We start from the raw sequence: 11,820 nt of genomic DNA, 5'->3' as shown, positions 1-11,820 counted from the left end.
AGCTCAAGGGGGGGGGCACATTCTGCCGGGGGCCCTTTGAGAAGCCTTAGGATCAGGGGTTGTTGTCTTTCGCGCCCCCCCCCTCCCCTCCCCAGGCCTTTGAAGTCTTATTTCACCTTCCCAACCAAGGAAGAACCAGGAAACGGGGCCCCCTTTTCCACCCTGCATTGGCTTCTAAGGGAGGGAGGGGCAACCCGCAGCCTGGGGTTCAACGCAGCCTCCCAAACTCTCGTTTTGTCGTCCTTGGAACCATCTCTAAATATCATGACTGAAAACCGATTTCCGGGCATTTTGAAGTGGGAATGTCTATTTATTAAATGTATATATGTCTCATCTCATGGGATTAGCCTGAAATACGAATGTGGCATTTCAAAAAGACATTTCCTCAGATTTGCCACCAAATTAGCCCTACCCACATGTATTATATATCCCCCACCCCCATATCAAGTACCGCCTCTGGCCGAGAGGCCTGTCCCACCCTATTCTAAAGGAAAAGCAGAGGCTTGTCCTGTCCTACCCAGTTAGAGAACGTCAGTCATAGAAGCAGGTCATCCCGTTCCCACCCTTGGTGCCAGCCAGCTCTGCCCTTTTCCAGAAGATGCCCTCCGTCTTCCGTGGCAGGAGCAAAGCGGAAAATGCTCCTGCGTTCCCCCAGAGGGGAAGAGGCCCGCCAGCCTTTGTTTCTTCACTCCGGGATGCCGGTCTCCAATACGGCTCTTGCTCCCAAAGACTTTTTAGCCTGCCATCTCCTTGAGGCTCACCGTAAAAAGTTAGCCTAACTTGAACCACTTGCCTATGACTGGACCATCTGGGGACAATCTCCTCCTCTGAACGAACTTCAAAGGATATTTGGGTGTTTGGATACTTGACTTTTCTGTTTGTGTATGTATCTCTAGTTGCCCCAAACTACAGATGTATCTGTTTAGGGAAGCCTTAATGGAGGAAGTGGTCCTTCGCAGATAAATTGACACACACCACACACCCCGCTGAAGTGTCCGTCCCTTCAAAGGGCCGAGAGGGAGTTCAGGAGAAGCCTTGTAGTTGGGGACACCAGGTCCCTCAAAAGCACACCTTGCTACTAAACCCTTCCCGCCCACAACCTCCGCTGCTGCTGTCATCACTGCTCACCCACCTCGGTCCTCAGGTCCAGACTGGTGCTGAGCACCACTACGGCAAACAGGGCCACCCGCAGCATCCTGGCAAGTCTGGGCTACCGGCAGGGCTCCTCGGAGAAAAGGGAGTGCCAAAGCGCACGCTCGCTCCTCACCTACTTTCAAGATATCACACACACCAATCAGGCTGCACCAGCATCGTGTCCTGGCTTATCATTTACCCAGAGATAGCAGTGGGGTTCTCGCCATGCTGGGCTAGTCCCCACCTACCTGTTTCTCCACCCGCACCCCCGGCTTATTTGGAATCTTGGCCTTGACCCAGCTGGGAAACCGAGGCACGCTTTAGCAGCAAGCACTGCTCTGACCAAGAGGACAGACAGGGGCAGCTGCCTTGACCCTACGGGCCAGATACTGGAGGTTTATAATCTTGCGCCAGTCTTCCTCATCTACCCCCTATTATGGCATAAAGGAGGGCCGAGGCTGCCTCTTTTCCACGGGAGCTTTTTTGGCCTGACAAATACAATTGACACAAGAAATACTGAAATCCATTCTCGAGGGCAACTTGTGTCGGAAAGGAGCAAAAAAAGGTCTTCCGTAACTCCCAGACAGATCCTGCCACAATAGGCCCTGGTGGTGTTTTTAAAAAAAGAAATTGCTCCTCCGTATATCTGCAACCTTACACATTCCTAACAGTCATTTTGGTCTCTGAACTTTCCTCCATGATGTGAGCGCAGCACTTGGTGGAAAGTTGCAACTCCTTTAGAATAAAAAACAATAGCAGCAAATGCAAAAATGAACTTGATGGTTGAAGGGGTCTCGATGAATCGAGAGGTAAAACGCGAGCCAGCACTGCCCAAAACCCCTAAAAGAAGAACTGGCCTGCAACAAAATAATACTGGTTTGGCTCCTATGGCTTCGGTGCCGAACCTTTGGGAGGGAGAGCAAAGGGGGGAAATGTCTTCCTCCGAGCCCAGCAGCCCCAAGAGCGGAAGGAAGCGAGAGGCGGGCAGGTTTCCCCGTTAGGCAGTGTAGGAGGGCAGTGGAGAGCAACGGTCACGGTCAAAGACACAACTCAAAGAGAACAGCGAGATAAGGGGAGGCAGGTGCAAGGCCACAGCGAGCTTGAAAGTTGTAAACAAAGGATCCCAGTTGGATCTTTGATGCATATTCTCCTCCTGTTGAGGATGATGGGCGAAAGGCACTTATCTCCAGAAAGCCACGTCATTCTATTGCCAAAGAAAATGGGATAGTTTTGAATGATCATCAACAAAGATAAAGAGCAGCCTCTAGGAATTTAAAATGGAGGAACTGAAAGACAACAACGGTTATTTGCTGGAACTTCGGGCCCAGGAGGAAACTACCATAAAGTGTGGGGTTGTTGTTTGTTTTTTACCACTGGACCGGCAAGGTTAAGAAAGTAAAGCATCTAAAAGCTCGCAAAATGAATGGAATTGTGTTATGGCAGACAGAGAAGAACCAGGCCGGCTCTGATGGACATTGCTCGCTTCCGCAGAATTGGGTTTTCACAGGTAATTTTGGACAGGACCCACTTGGAACAAGCATAGGGGCCACACCTATTTAAACAGGGCATAGAAAAAGGCCTCCACCTGTCACTTTCCAGCAAAAGTGAAAGATTTGACACTCCTTGGATATTGGATCAGCTGCGGGACTCTTTTCAAAGCGAGGCCAGCCGGCTGCTTGTCTGGGATGCCATTTTAATTTGCATTCTTGGGCTGGTCGAGGGCCGGACTCGGTGTCCTCAATGGGCCTTTTCTCTTCCACCCAAGGACGCCAAGAGGTTTTTTTTACGCCACTTATTTTTATTAGTTTCTGCAAATACAAAACACAAAGGAAAATAAAAACGAATGGGAAAGTAGGGGAAAGAAAAAGGGAAAAGAAAATGTGAGGTAAAAGTGTGGACCTCAGACTCTTTTTAGCACGGTAGAAGATAACATTACAGCCTCAACCACTTATGTTTGCACATTAGTACATATTAGCCATTTCTAGAACAAACTTAATTGGCAATTAAACTTCATTTAATGGAACGGTTTCCTTGTTCTCCCCCCCTCACAAGCGCTAAATCCAGACGTGATCTTCCGGTGAAGATGGGCCTTTCTCCTTCCGAGGATGATGCCGAGCCCCAACGGATGGCCTCGCCACCTGCCTTCCTGACGGAGCATCCGCCAAAGGCTGCCCCAGCCGTCTCCTTCCTCCCCGCCATCTCCGTAGCTCTGGCCCTTTTAATACCATGACCGAGTCCCCCGTCCTTGCTGGGTGAAATTGGGGGGGGGCTGCGCAAAGGGGAGTCCAGCCAAAGCACTCGGGGGAGGGGCCTCCTTGCCCTCCTGATCCTTCGCGTGCAACGTCACATCAGGCCAGGCCACGCAAAGGCGACACTCTGAGCCTCTTATCCTGCCACTTCAAGGTTTACAATCCTGTCCTGGCCTTGAGGCCTGATAAAGCCGGGCAAGAGTCCACCAGCCGCCACCCCGGCCCACTGGTTGGCAAGGCGCCCTGGGGCCGGCTGCTCCAGCCTGCCGGGAAGAACCTTTTCTGGCAACAGGCGCCGTCCGGCCCTTTCGCACGCCGGTTGGTTTTATTTAGGCGAAGAGGGTGCGCGCCGCCTCTGCTCCAGAGCCAACTCCGCTGGCTCCCGGAAATTCACAGTGCTGCTTCCCACGAGGCCGAGGTGTTTGCGGGACGCCCTCCCGCCTTGCCTGCTCCTCTGAAGGCCATCCGCACGAGAGCACCCAAGAGACGCAGCCGGAGTCAGGAATCGGCACCAGGTGCCCCACGAAAGGGTTTTTTTTGTCCTGGCTATGGCAATTTATTGAGCCGGGGGCAGTTTGGCAAGAGGAGCCCAGGGACGGGGGGAGAGAGCGAGAGCAGCTGTAGGGCCCTCCTGACCTCCGGGCCAGGGGAACCGGTCTCTGGTCACTCCCAGGGATCCTGCGGCTGGTGGGAGCCGAGGGCTCCGGTGGCTTATCTGGGCTTGGCCAAGGCCCGAAACTTCTTCCGGGTGTTCTTGAAGCTGTGCAAGGGGTTCCGCTGGCCCTGCGAAGGAGGTCGTGGCGTTAGCCCCCCCGCCCCAGGACCACCCGAGAGCTCCAGCCCAGCCCTTGGCCGCCAGGCTCGGCCGCTGCAGTTGCTCCCCTGGGAACGGGGGGTGGGCAGCAGAGGAGACCACCAACCTTGCTAGTGGAGGCTGGGCATTTCCGCCGCTTGCGCTTCCCAGGGAGGGCTGGCACTGCTGGTCGTAGACCCTGAGGCACTGCAAGAGGAAGAGCCTGTCAGCTTCCAGAAAGGCAACCCCCACCCCCACCCCACCCCCCGGCCCCTCCTGGCCCTGCGCACAGCCCGCCAGGTGCTTCCACTTCCTTGGGAAACCCAGGGGAGGCTTCTGCCCCAAATCCAGCCCACTGGAAAGGAGAAAGGCCCACGTCTACGAGAAAGAGGGGAAGCGCCACGCCTGTCCGAGACGCAGAGGGGCCTTCGGTTTCTAGCAGCCCCTCCCTCCCCAACAGCGGAGAAGCCCCTCCAAAGCGTGGCCCCTACCCAGGTATTCTGGGATGTTGCGCAGGTGGGGCTTCACGATGGCCGGGTGAAGGGGCTTGTCGTGGCGCAGCAGGTTCAGATCCCGGGGATTGTCTTCGAAGTACGTCTGGGAGAGAAAGGACCAACGGGCGGATCAGCTGGACGGAGGCCGCCCCTGGGAAGGAGAAGGGAGCAGTGGGGGGAGGAGATGGGGGGGGGATTGGGGCCAGCTTCTCCGCCCCACACGGGGTACCTTGAGCTTCTCCGAGTTGAGCAGCTCTTCTTTGATTTCACGGAGCCGAGCTTCTTTGATAGCCTGCTTGGTGATCGACCGCATGGCATCCTGGGGCAGAGGGGAGGAGAGAAGGGGCCATTAATGGCGCTTCATGCCCCAAGCCGAGGCTCTTCGGACTGGGCCAGTTTAAGGCTTGTGGACTTCCACTCCCAGGATTCTCCAGCCAGCTATGCCGCCCCTCCCTCTTTCTGGACCCCCAGGAAAATAGAAAACTTCCCTTCCTCATCCATTGCACACTTTATCTCACACTCTTTATGGCCAGGGTCTTCAAACTGGACAGCTTTAAGGCTTTGTGGGCTTCCACTCCCAGAATTCCTGAGCTAACATGACTGGAGGACGAATTCTGGGAGTGGAAGTCCACAAAGCCTTAAAGCTGTCCAGTTTGAAGACCCCTGGAATAGATAAAGAGAGATCGAATAGATAGAGTGAGAAAGATAGGATAGGATAGGATAGGATAGGATAGGATAGGATAGATGGTCTTCAAACTGGACAGCTTTAAGGCTTTGTGGACTTCCACTCCCAGAATCCCTGAGGTAACATGACTGGAGGAAGAATTCTGGGAGTTGAAGTCCACAAAGCCTTAAAGCTGTCCAGACTGAAGACCCCCTGCCCTAAACCAACCACTATAGGAGGGAGGGGAGGCAGCAAGAGGTGTCAGAAGACCCCCCAGGCTGCCGCATTAAGGCCGCCACGGTGTTCCCTCACGTCTCTCTGTCTTCTCCTCTGTTTGGCCTGGGCTCCCTCTCGTGCGCTAGTGTGGCCACTTGCTACAGGAAGTAACTTTCTCTTCCAGAAAGTTCCCCTTGAAGCCCTGATGGCAAAGACTCAACGCTCCCGATTCTCAGCAAGGGGCCCAGCTTCCTCCCCCCACACTCCCACAGGAGACCGCAGTGGCGATGTGGCTCTTGCTGGCAACTGTGGGAACCGCAGCTGCTCTTCAACTCAGCCACGTCCTTCCCCGAGGACCCCATCTCGGCCTCCTCCGCGCCAAGCGGCTTTTACCTGACAGCGGTAGCGGAGCCCCTCGATCTCCCCCATCCGGAACTGGTAGGGCGTCAAGGTGCACTTGCTTGCGCTCTCTGAAGGACCAAGCACAGTATAGAGTTTGCCGGGGACAGCCGTGCATTGCTGACAACCCAGGGTGGGGCCCCGGAGCTGGCCGGGGAGGGAGGTCCCAAGACTCCCGGCCCCCTGCGCTCTGGGCCTGGCTTATCCAGAGCCTCGGGGACACCCCCCCCACCTTCCCTGGACCCCGTAATTCTTCCCTCACCCACCGGCTGTAAGCACCTCTTCGATTCTGGCCAGCTGAAGCCTCTCAGAGGGCAGGACGAAGGTCAGGACTGTGCCTGGGTTCTGAACACGGGCTGTCCTGCAAGGGAGTCAACGGCTGAGAGAGGAGGGGGGCAAACGAGGGCCTCAAGGCCCAGCAGGAGGATCCCCCCTCCTGCCTCAGAGAATGAAGGTGGCAGCTGCCTTCAGTCGCAACAAAAGGCGCCTGAGAGCACCTGAACTTCCTTCAAAGCTCCTGGCCTGGCTGTGCAACTTCAAGCACAACACTTGCACTTTGTGCCCAAATAAATCTTTGGGGATTTTAGATGGTCTTTATCTTCCTATTTGAAATTGTTTTGTTGTTCAATCCTCTTCAAGGACAAATGGTTTTATTTTTAGTCATAGGAAAAGCCAAACAGACCTAGGGTAGACTTGTGTTAAGCAGAAACGCTTGTGGACTTTCCAATTAAAACCAGAGACCTGCACCCAGAGCAAAGAACTTCAGTTCTTGCTGGATTATTTACCATCCTGGGGAAAGTTGAGAGCAAGACTTTAGCTGGGAAGAGGGCAGGGAATTGCTTCTTAGGAAACACGAGTTGTGTGGAACGTGGAAGCCTTCTCCACTCCATATTAACAAAAAACAGGACCCAAAAGCAATAGAATTTGCCTTTTCAAAGGGACCCAGAAGCCAAAGTATCTGCCAGATTCTTTCCCCAAACTGCCCCCGTCTGCCGTGCCAGGCTAGAGCCCTGGGAGGGGCTGGGCATTCCCGCGTTGCCACATTTCTGCGGAAGAGACCCTCCTGGGTTTGGCCACCGACCTGCCCGCTCGGTGAATGTAGGATTCGAAGGAGGGGGGCAAATCAAAGTTGAAGACCGCGGACACGTTGTGGAAGTCGATGCCTCGGGAGACCCCGTACTCCTGGTCTTGGCCCCTGAAAGGCAGAGCAGAGGCTCAGGTGGGAAGCCGCGTCCAAGGAGGCCACGACTGCCTGGCTATCAAGCCAAGGAGGAAAACCCGAGGCCTCTTCCAGCCACCCTCCCACTATCAATATGAAGAATCTCTCTCTCTCTCTCTCTGTGTTGGGGGGGACGGGGGACGACAGACTCACTTTTCTCCTTTGGTGCCCTTCTTCCTCTTCCTGCTAGTCACCTCTGGTTCTGCCAGGTCCTGCTCATCTGTGGCAATGATGTAACTGTAGACGCCCCGATTGAACTGGCTGATGATGTGGCACCTGGAAGAAGGCCAGACCAGGCTTTGAGGGCTGTTCCCAAACCCCAGAGATCATCAAGCCCCAGAAAACTAGCAACATTAATGGTGTGCTGTCATCCTGCCAGCGTCCCTGGGGCAGCAGCCGGCTGGCTTAACCCTTTCAATCCGGAAGCATCCGAAGTAAGGAAGGAAGGAGGGTCTTTCCTGGTCCCTGTCCAGGAGATATCGGCCCTTCCTCCCGCAAGCCCAGGCTCCCCTTTCTTGGGGCTCACCGGGACTGAGCAGGCAGCTCCGAGTTGAGGACACAGGCAGCGATCCCAAACTGCTCCAGGAAGAGTTTGAGGCGGTAGCAGCGGTCGATCCTGTTGACAAAGAGGAGGACTTTTCCCCGCACCAGGGAGAGCTTCAGGAGGGCGTAGAGGAGCAAAAATTTATCCTCTTCGGTCTCACACTTGATCTGGAACTGGCTCAGCTGGGAGCTGTCTGGCAAGGGGGCTTCTTGCAGCCGGAGAGTCACCTGCGTAAGGGGAGCGTGGAAACATGGCCATCACACAGCCAGGAGGACACAGGAAGTGGCTTCTTCCAGGCTCTGTGCCACCACAGCTGGGCCGAAGCCAAGCCCGACTCAAGGTTGGCCATCTGCAGTACAAAGCCTGTGATCCAGGCAGGCACCAGGCCGGCCTCTGCCCTCTCCCCACCCCCTCCCCGCCAATGCCAACCCGCCATTCCTTACCGGGTTGTGCAGCACCAGCTCCTTCAATGTCTGCACATCCTCGTTGAAGGTAGCCGACATGATGAAGGTCTGGTAGATCTTGGGCAAATGGCTGCAAGGAAACACGACTGCATCAGCCACACGGATGGGACGGCAGAGCAAACCCAAAGCCCACCATGCACCACCCCCCCCAGCAGAAGAGAACAAAATGCCCCCAAGACAACGGTCACAGAACACTTCAGTGAACAACTCTTGCTTAAAACAAATAATAGCTTTAATGTCATCACAGAATAAATGGAGTTAGTTCTCTAAAAACATTTCTGAAATCAAAACATTCTAAGACAACTTTTTTTTAACTTCCTCTTAACAAAGTTCACTTTCAGACTAATAAAATTCCAACCAACTCCAATTAACTCATTAAATTTAGATCACTCCCGAGTTACCCTCATAGAATATTTTTTCACTTAACAACATAAATTTTGGGCTCAGTTGTGGTCATAAGTTGAGGACTACCTTCATCTTGATTAAGCTAAAAGAGGCTCTCTTTAACCAGAGCCTGTTATTTCCTTTTTTGAAGGTCTGTACCATTCTGGGAATTTCTTCTTGTTAAACAACAACAAGAAAGCTGCTAAGGCAAGTTAAAATAAAGAATCTTAAAAAAAAAAGAGGGAGGGCAGACTGTTCAACAGGGTGGGGGCAACAGCAGCGAAGTCTCTCATCCTGGACCTAATTGACAGGGTCAGTTACCTGACCAGGTGGGATGGGCCAATGTAACAGGATGAAAACCGTTCTGTTTTCTTCCTTCATTTTCTCTTATGCTACTGAACCATAAAATCACAGCACTTCAGAATCAGAACTCACCAGAGGAGATTCTTCAAGTCTTCCTCAAAGCCAAATGAAAAAAGCAAGTCAGCTTCATCTATCACCAAAATTTCTAACGAATTCTGCAGTCTCAGGTTTTGCATTTGCAGATGTGCCAAAACCCGTGATGGTGTTCCTATCACCACATCTGGTTTCTCCATCAAGAGGGGTCTGCAAGACAAAAAACTGGAGGTGTAAAGACCAAAGGTTGGAGGAATCACAGGTAACTCTCTGAAAGAATGCTGGGGAAGATAAGCCAAGGCCAACTCAGTGGCATCGTCCAGATGGGAAGTCTTTCCTCTTTTTATATATAACTTGTATTAAGAATTGTGATTATAACAGTGAAATACAAACTAAGCAAATTATTTATTTAGCATACAATGAGAATATGACAGAATCAAACATATATACGCAGTCCATGTAATTATAAGTAAACACAACTTAAAGAAAAAAAATGCAAAAAATAAAAAAAATTGAGAAAAAGAGAAACGTTAAGTAGATTTCAAACAAAGCAAACTTTTTTCTCTCTCCTTTGGGGGAAATATAATGTTCTGCCTCTTTTAGTCTTCCCCCAAATATTTCATTCTCTGGAGGGGCGGAGGGGGCTTCTCTACACGGGGGAGGCCACTGAAGGGCCACGGAGGGGCTTCCAGCCGCTCCCCCCTCCTCCTCCTCCTCCTCCTCCTGCCATGCGGCCTCTGCTGCTGCTGCCGCTCACCTCTGGGCGCTCAGGTCCTCCGGGCCGGCCAGGTCGACGGCGCGCACGTCCCGAGCGCAGTAGGCGGCCAGCCTCCGAAGCATCCGCAGCGCCTGCCGGGCCAGCTCCTTGGTGGGCACCAGCACCAGGGCCCGCACCGCCTGCTCCGCCACCAGCGCCGCCTGCCAAGGAGGAGGGGGCTCAGGCCAGGCCGGCGGAGACCCCCCGCCCCGCCGTCCGCCCCGCAAGCCCCGGCCACTCACCCCCTTGGCGGCCAGCAGGCGCTGCAGCAGCGGCAGGGCGTAGGCGCCCGTCTTCCCGGAGCCCGTCCGGGCCCTGGCCAGCAGGTCCTTCCCCTCCAGCGCCAGCGGCACCGCCTTCTCCTGGATGGGGGTCGGCGCCGCCCAGCCCAGCTCGGCCACCGCCTGCCGGGAACACAGCAAGCCCGCCCGGTCAGCACCCGCGCCGGAGGGGCCCCGGCCCGCCAGACCCACCGCCCGCCCGCCCGCTACCTGCAGGAGCCGCGCGTCCAGGCCCATCTGGCCGAAGCCCCCTCCGCCGCCGCCGCCCTCCGCCGCCGCCATGCTGCTGCTGCGCCCCCCTCCGTCCGCCGGAAGTGGCGGCGGGGGTCGTAGGGCGGCATCATAGAGCCGCCCGAGCGGAGCGGCCCCGCCCCGCCACAGCAGCCTCTGATGGCGGGCGGGCGAACGAACGGCAGCCACCCCGGACCTCCCGAGGGCGCTTCTCCCTCGCTCCCCGCTGCGAAGTGGCTTTCTCTGCCCGGGTTTGGGAGAGTGCAAGGCCGGGCGGCTCCTCCGGGCGGCAGGAAGGCTTTGGCTTTGTGATCCTTCCGCTGATGCTGCGGGTGGCTTTGCTCCCTATTTCCCAGGGGAGGGCGGCCTTTTTTTTTTTTTTGACCCACAGCTGCTCAGGGGTCACCTTGCAAAACCCGGAGCCCCTTGCACGAGGGGGGCACCTGGGGTGGGTGAGGCTGCCAAGAGCAGCCCTTCATCACCTTGGGCTCCCCAGGGGATCAGAAGGCCTGCAGGTGCTCCTGGAAAGAGCCCAGGGTTATTGCCCTGGACCGAGTAGGGCTGCGAAAGTTGGACCCTAAGGAAGGCTGAGCGCCAAAGAATGGGGGCCTTTGAACTCGGGGTGCTGGAGAAAACGACTCCTGCGAGTCCCCTCGGACTGCAAGGCCATCCACCCCGTCAGTCCGAGGGGAGATCCACCCTGACTGCTCTTTAGGCCAGGTCCCGAAGAGGCAACTCAAAGGCATTGGCTACCTCATGAGAAGGAAGGACTCCCTGGAGAAGAGGAGCCGAATGCTGGGAACAACTGAGGGCAAAAGGAGAAGGAGGGGATGGCCGAGAATGAGGGGGGCTCGATGGAGTCACTGAAGCCGTTGCCGTGAGCTTAAATGGACTCTGGAGGACAGGAAGGCCTGGAGGAACATGGTCCATGGAATCGCGATGGGTTGGACACGACTTCGCAACTAACAACAAAAGTGGGGCTTTCAAGGCCTCTAGCTCAGGGGTCTCCAGCCTTGGCCACTCTAAGCCTGGCGGACTTCAACTCCCTTTGAGCTTTGCTGGCTGGGGAATTCTGGGAGTTGAAGTCCTCCAGACTTAAAGTGGCCAAGGTTGGAGGCTCCTTCTCTACTTGACGCAAACCTATGTAGGCCACCTGATCGCTTGGGATGTATTTCAGAGGCCAATAAAGGATCATATTTGTAGCTGGGGGTTAAAAATAAGGGTTCCTTTCTAAGCTTGGTTGTTTCCTTGCCACCCATTTCATTACCCAAGCTAGGTATTGTAAGCTCAACCGCAGAGAACACCAAGGTTTGAGGACCCAGACGGTTGGGGGAGGGAGGGCAAGAGGCTGGTAAACCACTTAGGCGGCTGTAAAACACTGTGGAGCAGTATAGAAGCCCAAGGGCCAAGTGCTTATTTCAGAGCGCAACACAATTCCAAGGATCTGGCTGTATCAGGGTTACGACACAGTTCCCTTTACCTGTTGATGGGAGAAGGAAGCTATGGGTTTTTTACATCTACAGGTAGTCGATTTACAACTCATCCCAAAATGTATTAAGCAAGACAGCTTTAAAATGAATTTTGCTCCTTTTTAT

General features: G+C 54.7%; 1 protein-coding gene across 4 annotated transcripts; it reads right to left on the bottom strand.

The window, feature by feature from the left end:
• Positions 1-3,888: 3,888 nt before the first annotated feature.
• DDX56 (DEAD-box helicase 56) lies at positions 3,889-10,298 on the bottom strand. 4 transcript variants are annotated; one of them, XM_087938617.1, is made up of 14 exons: positions 10,205-10,298; positions 9,956-10,117; positions 9,714-9,874; positions 8,996-9,166; positions 8,156-8,246; positions 7,695-7,939; positions 7,322-7,444; positions 7,031-7,144; positions 6,212-6,310; positions 5,944-6,010; positions 4,900-4,989; positions 4,668-4,773; positions 4,304-4,383; positions 3,889-4,166 (listed from the first exon to the last, which is right to left on the bottom strand). In XM_087938617.1, exons 1-14 carry the CDS (start codon positions 10,274-10,276, stop codon positions 4,095-4,097), a joined length of 1,653 nt encoding a protein of 550 aa, XP_087794743.1. In that variant the 5' UTR covers positions 10,277-10,298; the 3' UTR covers positions 3,889-4,094. The 4 variants fall into 4 exon arrangements, with proteins under 4 accessions (XP_087794743.1, XP_026570874.2, XP_087794741.1 ...); XM_026715089.2 differs by having other exon boundaries at positions 5,944-6,020; positions 6,216-6,310; XM_087938615.1 differs by having other exon boundaries at positions 9,714-10,117.
• Positions 10,299-11,820: the final 1,522 nt, after the last annotated feature.

This window comes from Pseudonaja textilis, chromosome 9 (genome assembly GCF_049901715.1).
Source record: "Pseudonaja textilis isolate UNSWEBS1 chromosome 9, rPseTex1.2, whole genome shotgun sequence".
Taxonomy (NCBI): domain Eukaryota; kingdom Metazoa; phylum Chordata; class Lepidosauria; order Squamata; family Elapidae; genus Pseudonaja; species Pseudonaja textilis.
This window is presented reverse-complemented; position numbering and strand designations above follow the sequence as displayed.

What these genes read in the sequence shown, in the direction of transcription:
- DDX56 (XM_087938614.1), bottom strand. Translation starts at nt 10,276, where the DNA reads ATGGCGGCGGCGGAGGGCGGCGGCGGCGGAGGGGGCTTCGGCCAGATG. An exon ending in GACTTGAAGAATCTCCTCTG is followed by an intron (nt 8,247 to 8,995) that starts GTGAGTTCTGAT and finishes GTTTCCTTGCAG; the next exon opens with CCATTTGCCCAAGATCTACC. An exon ending in CGAAGAGGTGCTTACAGCCG is followed by an intron (nt 6,021 to 6,215) that starts GTGGGTGAGGGA and finishes TTGGTCCTTCAG; the next exon opens with AGAGCGCAAGCAAGTGCACC.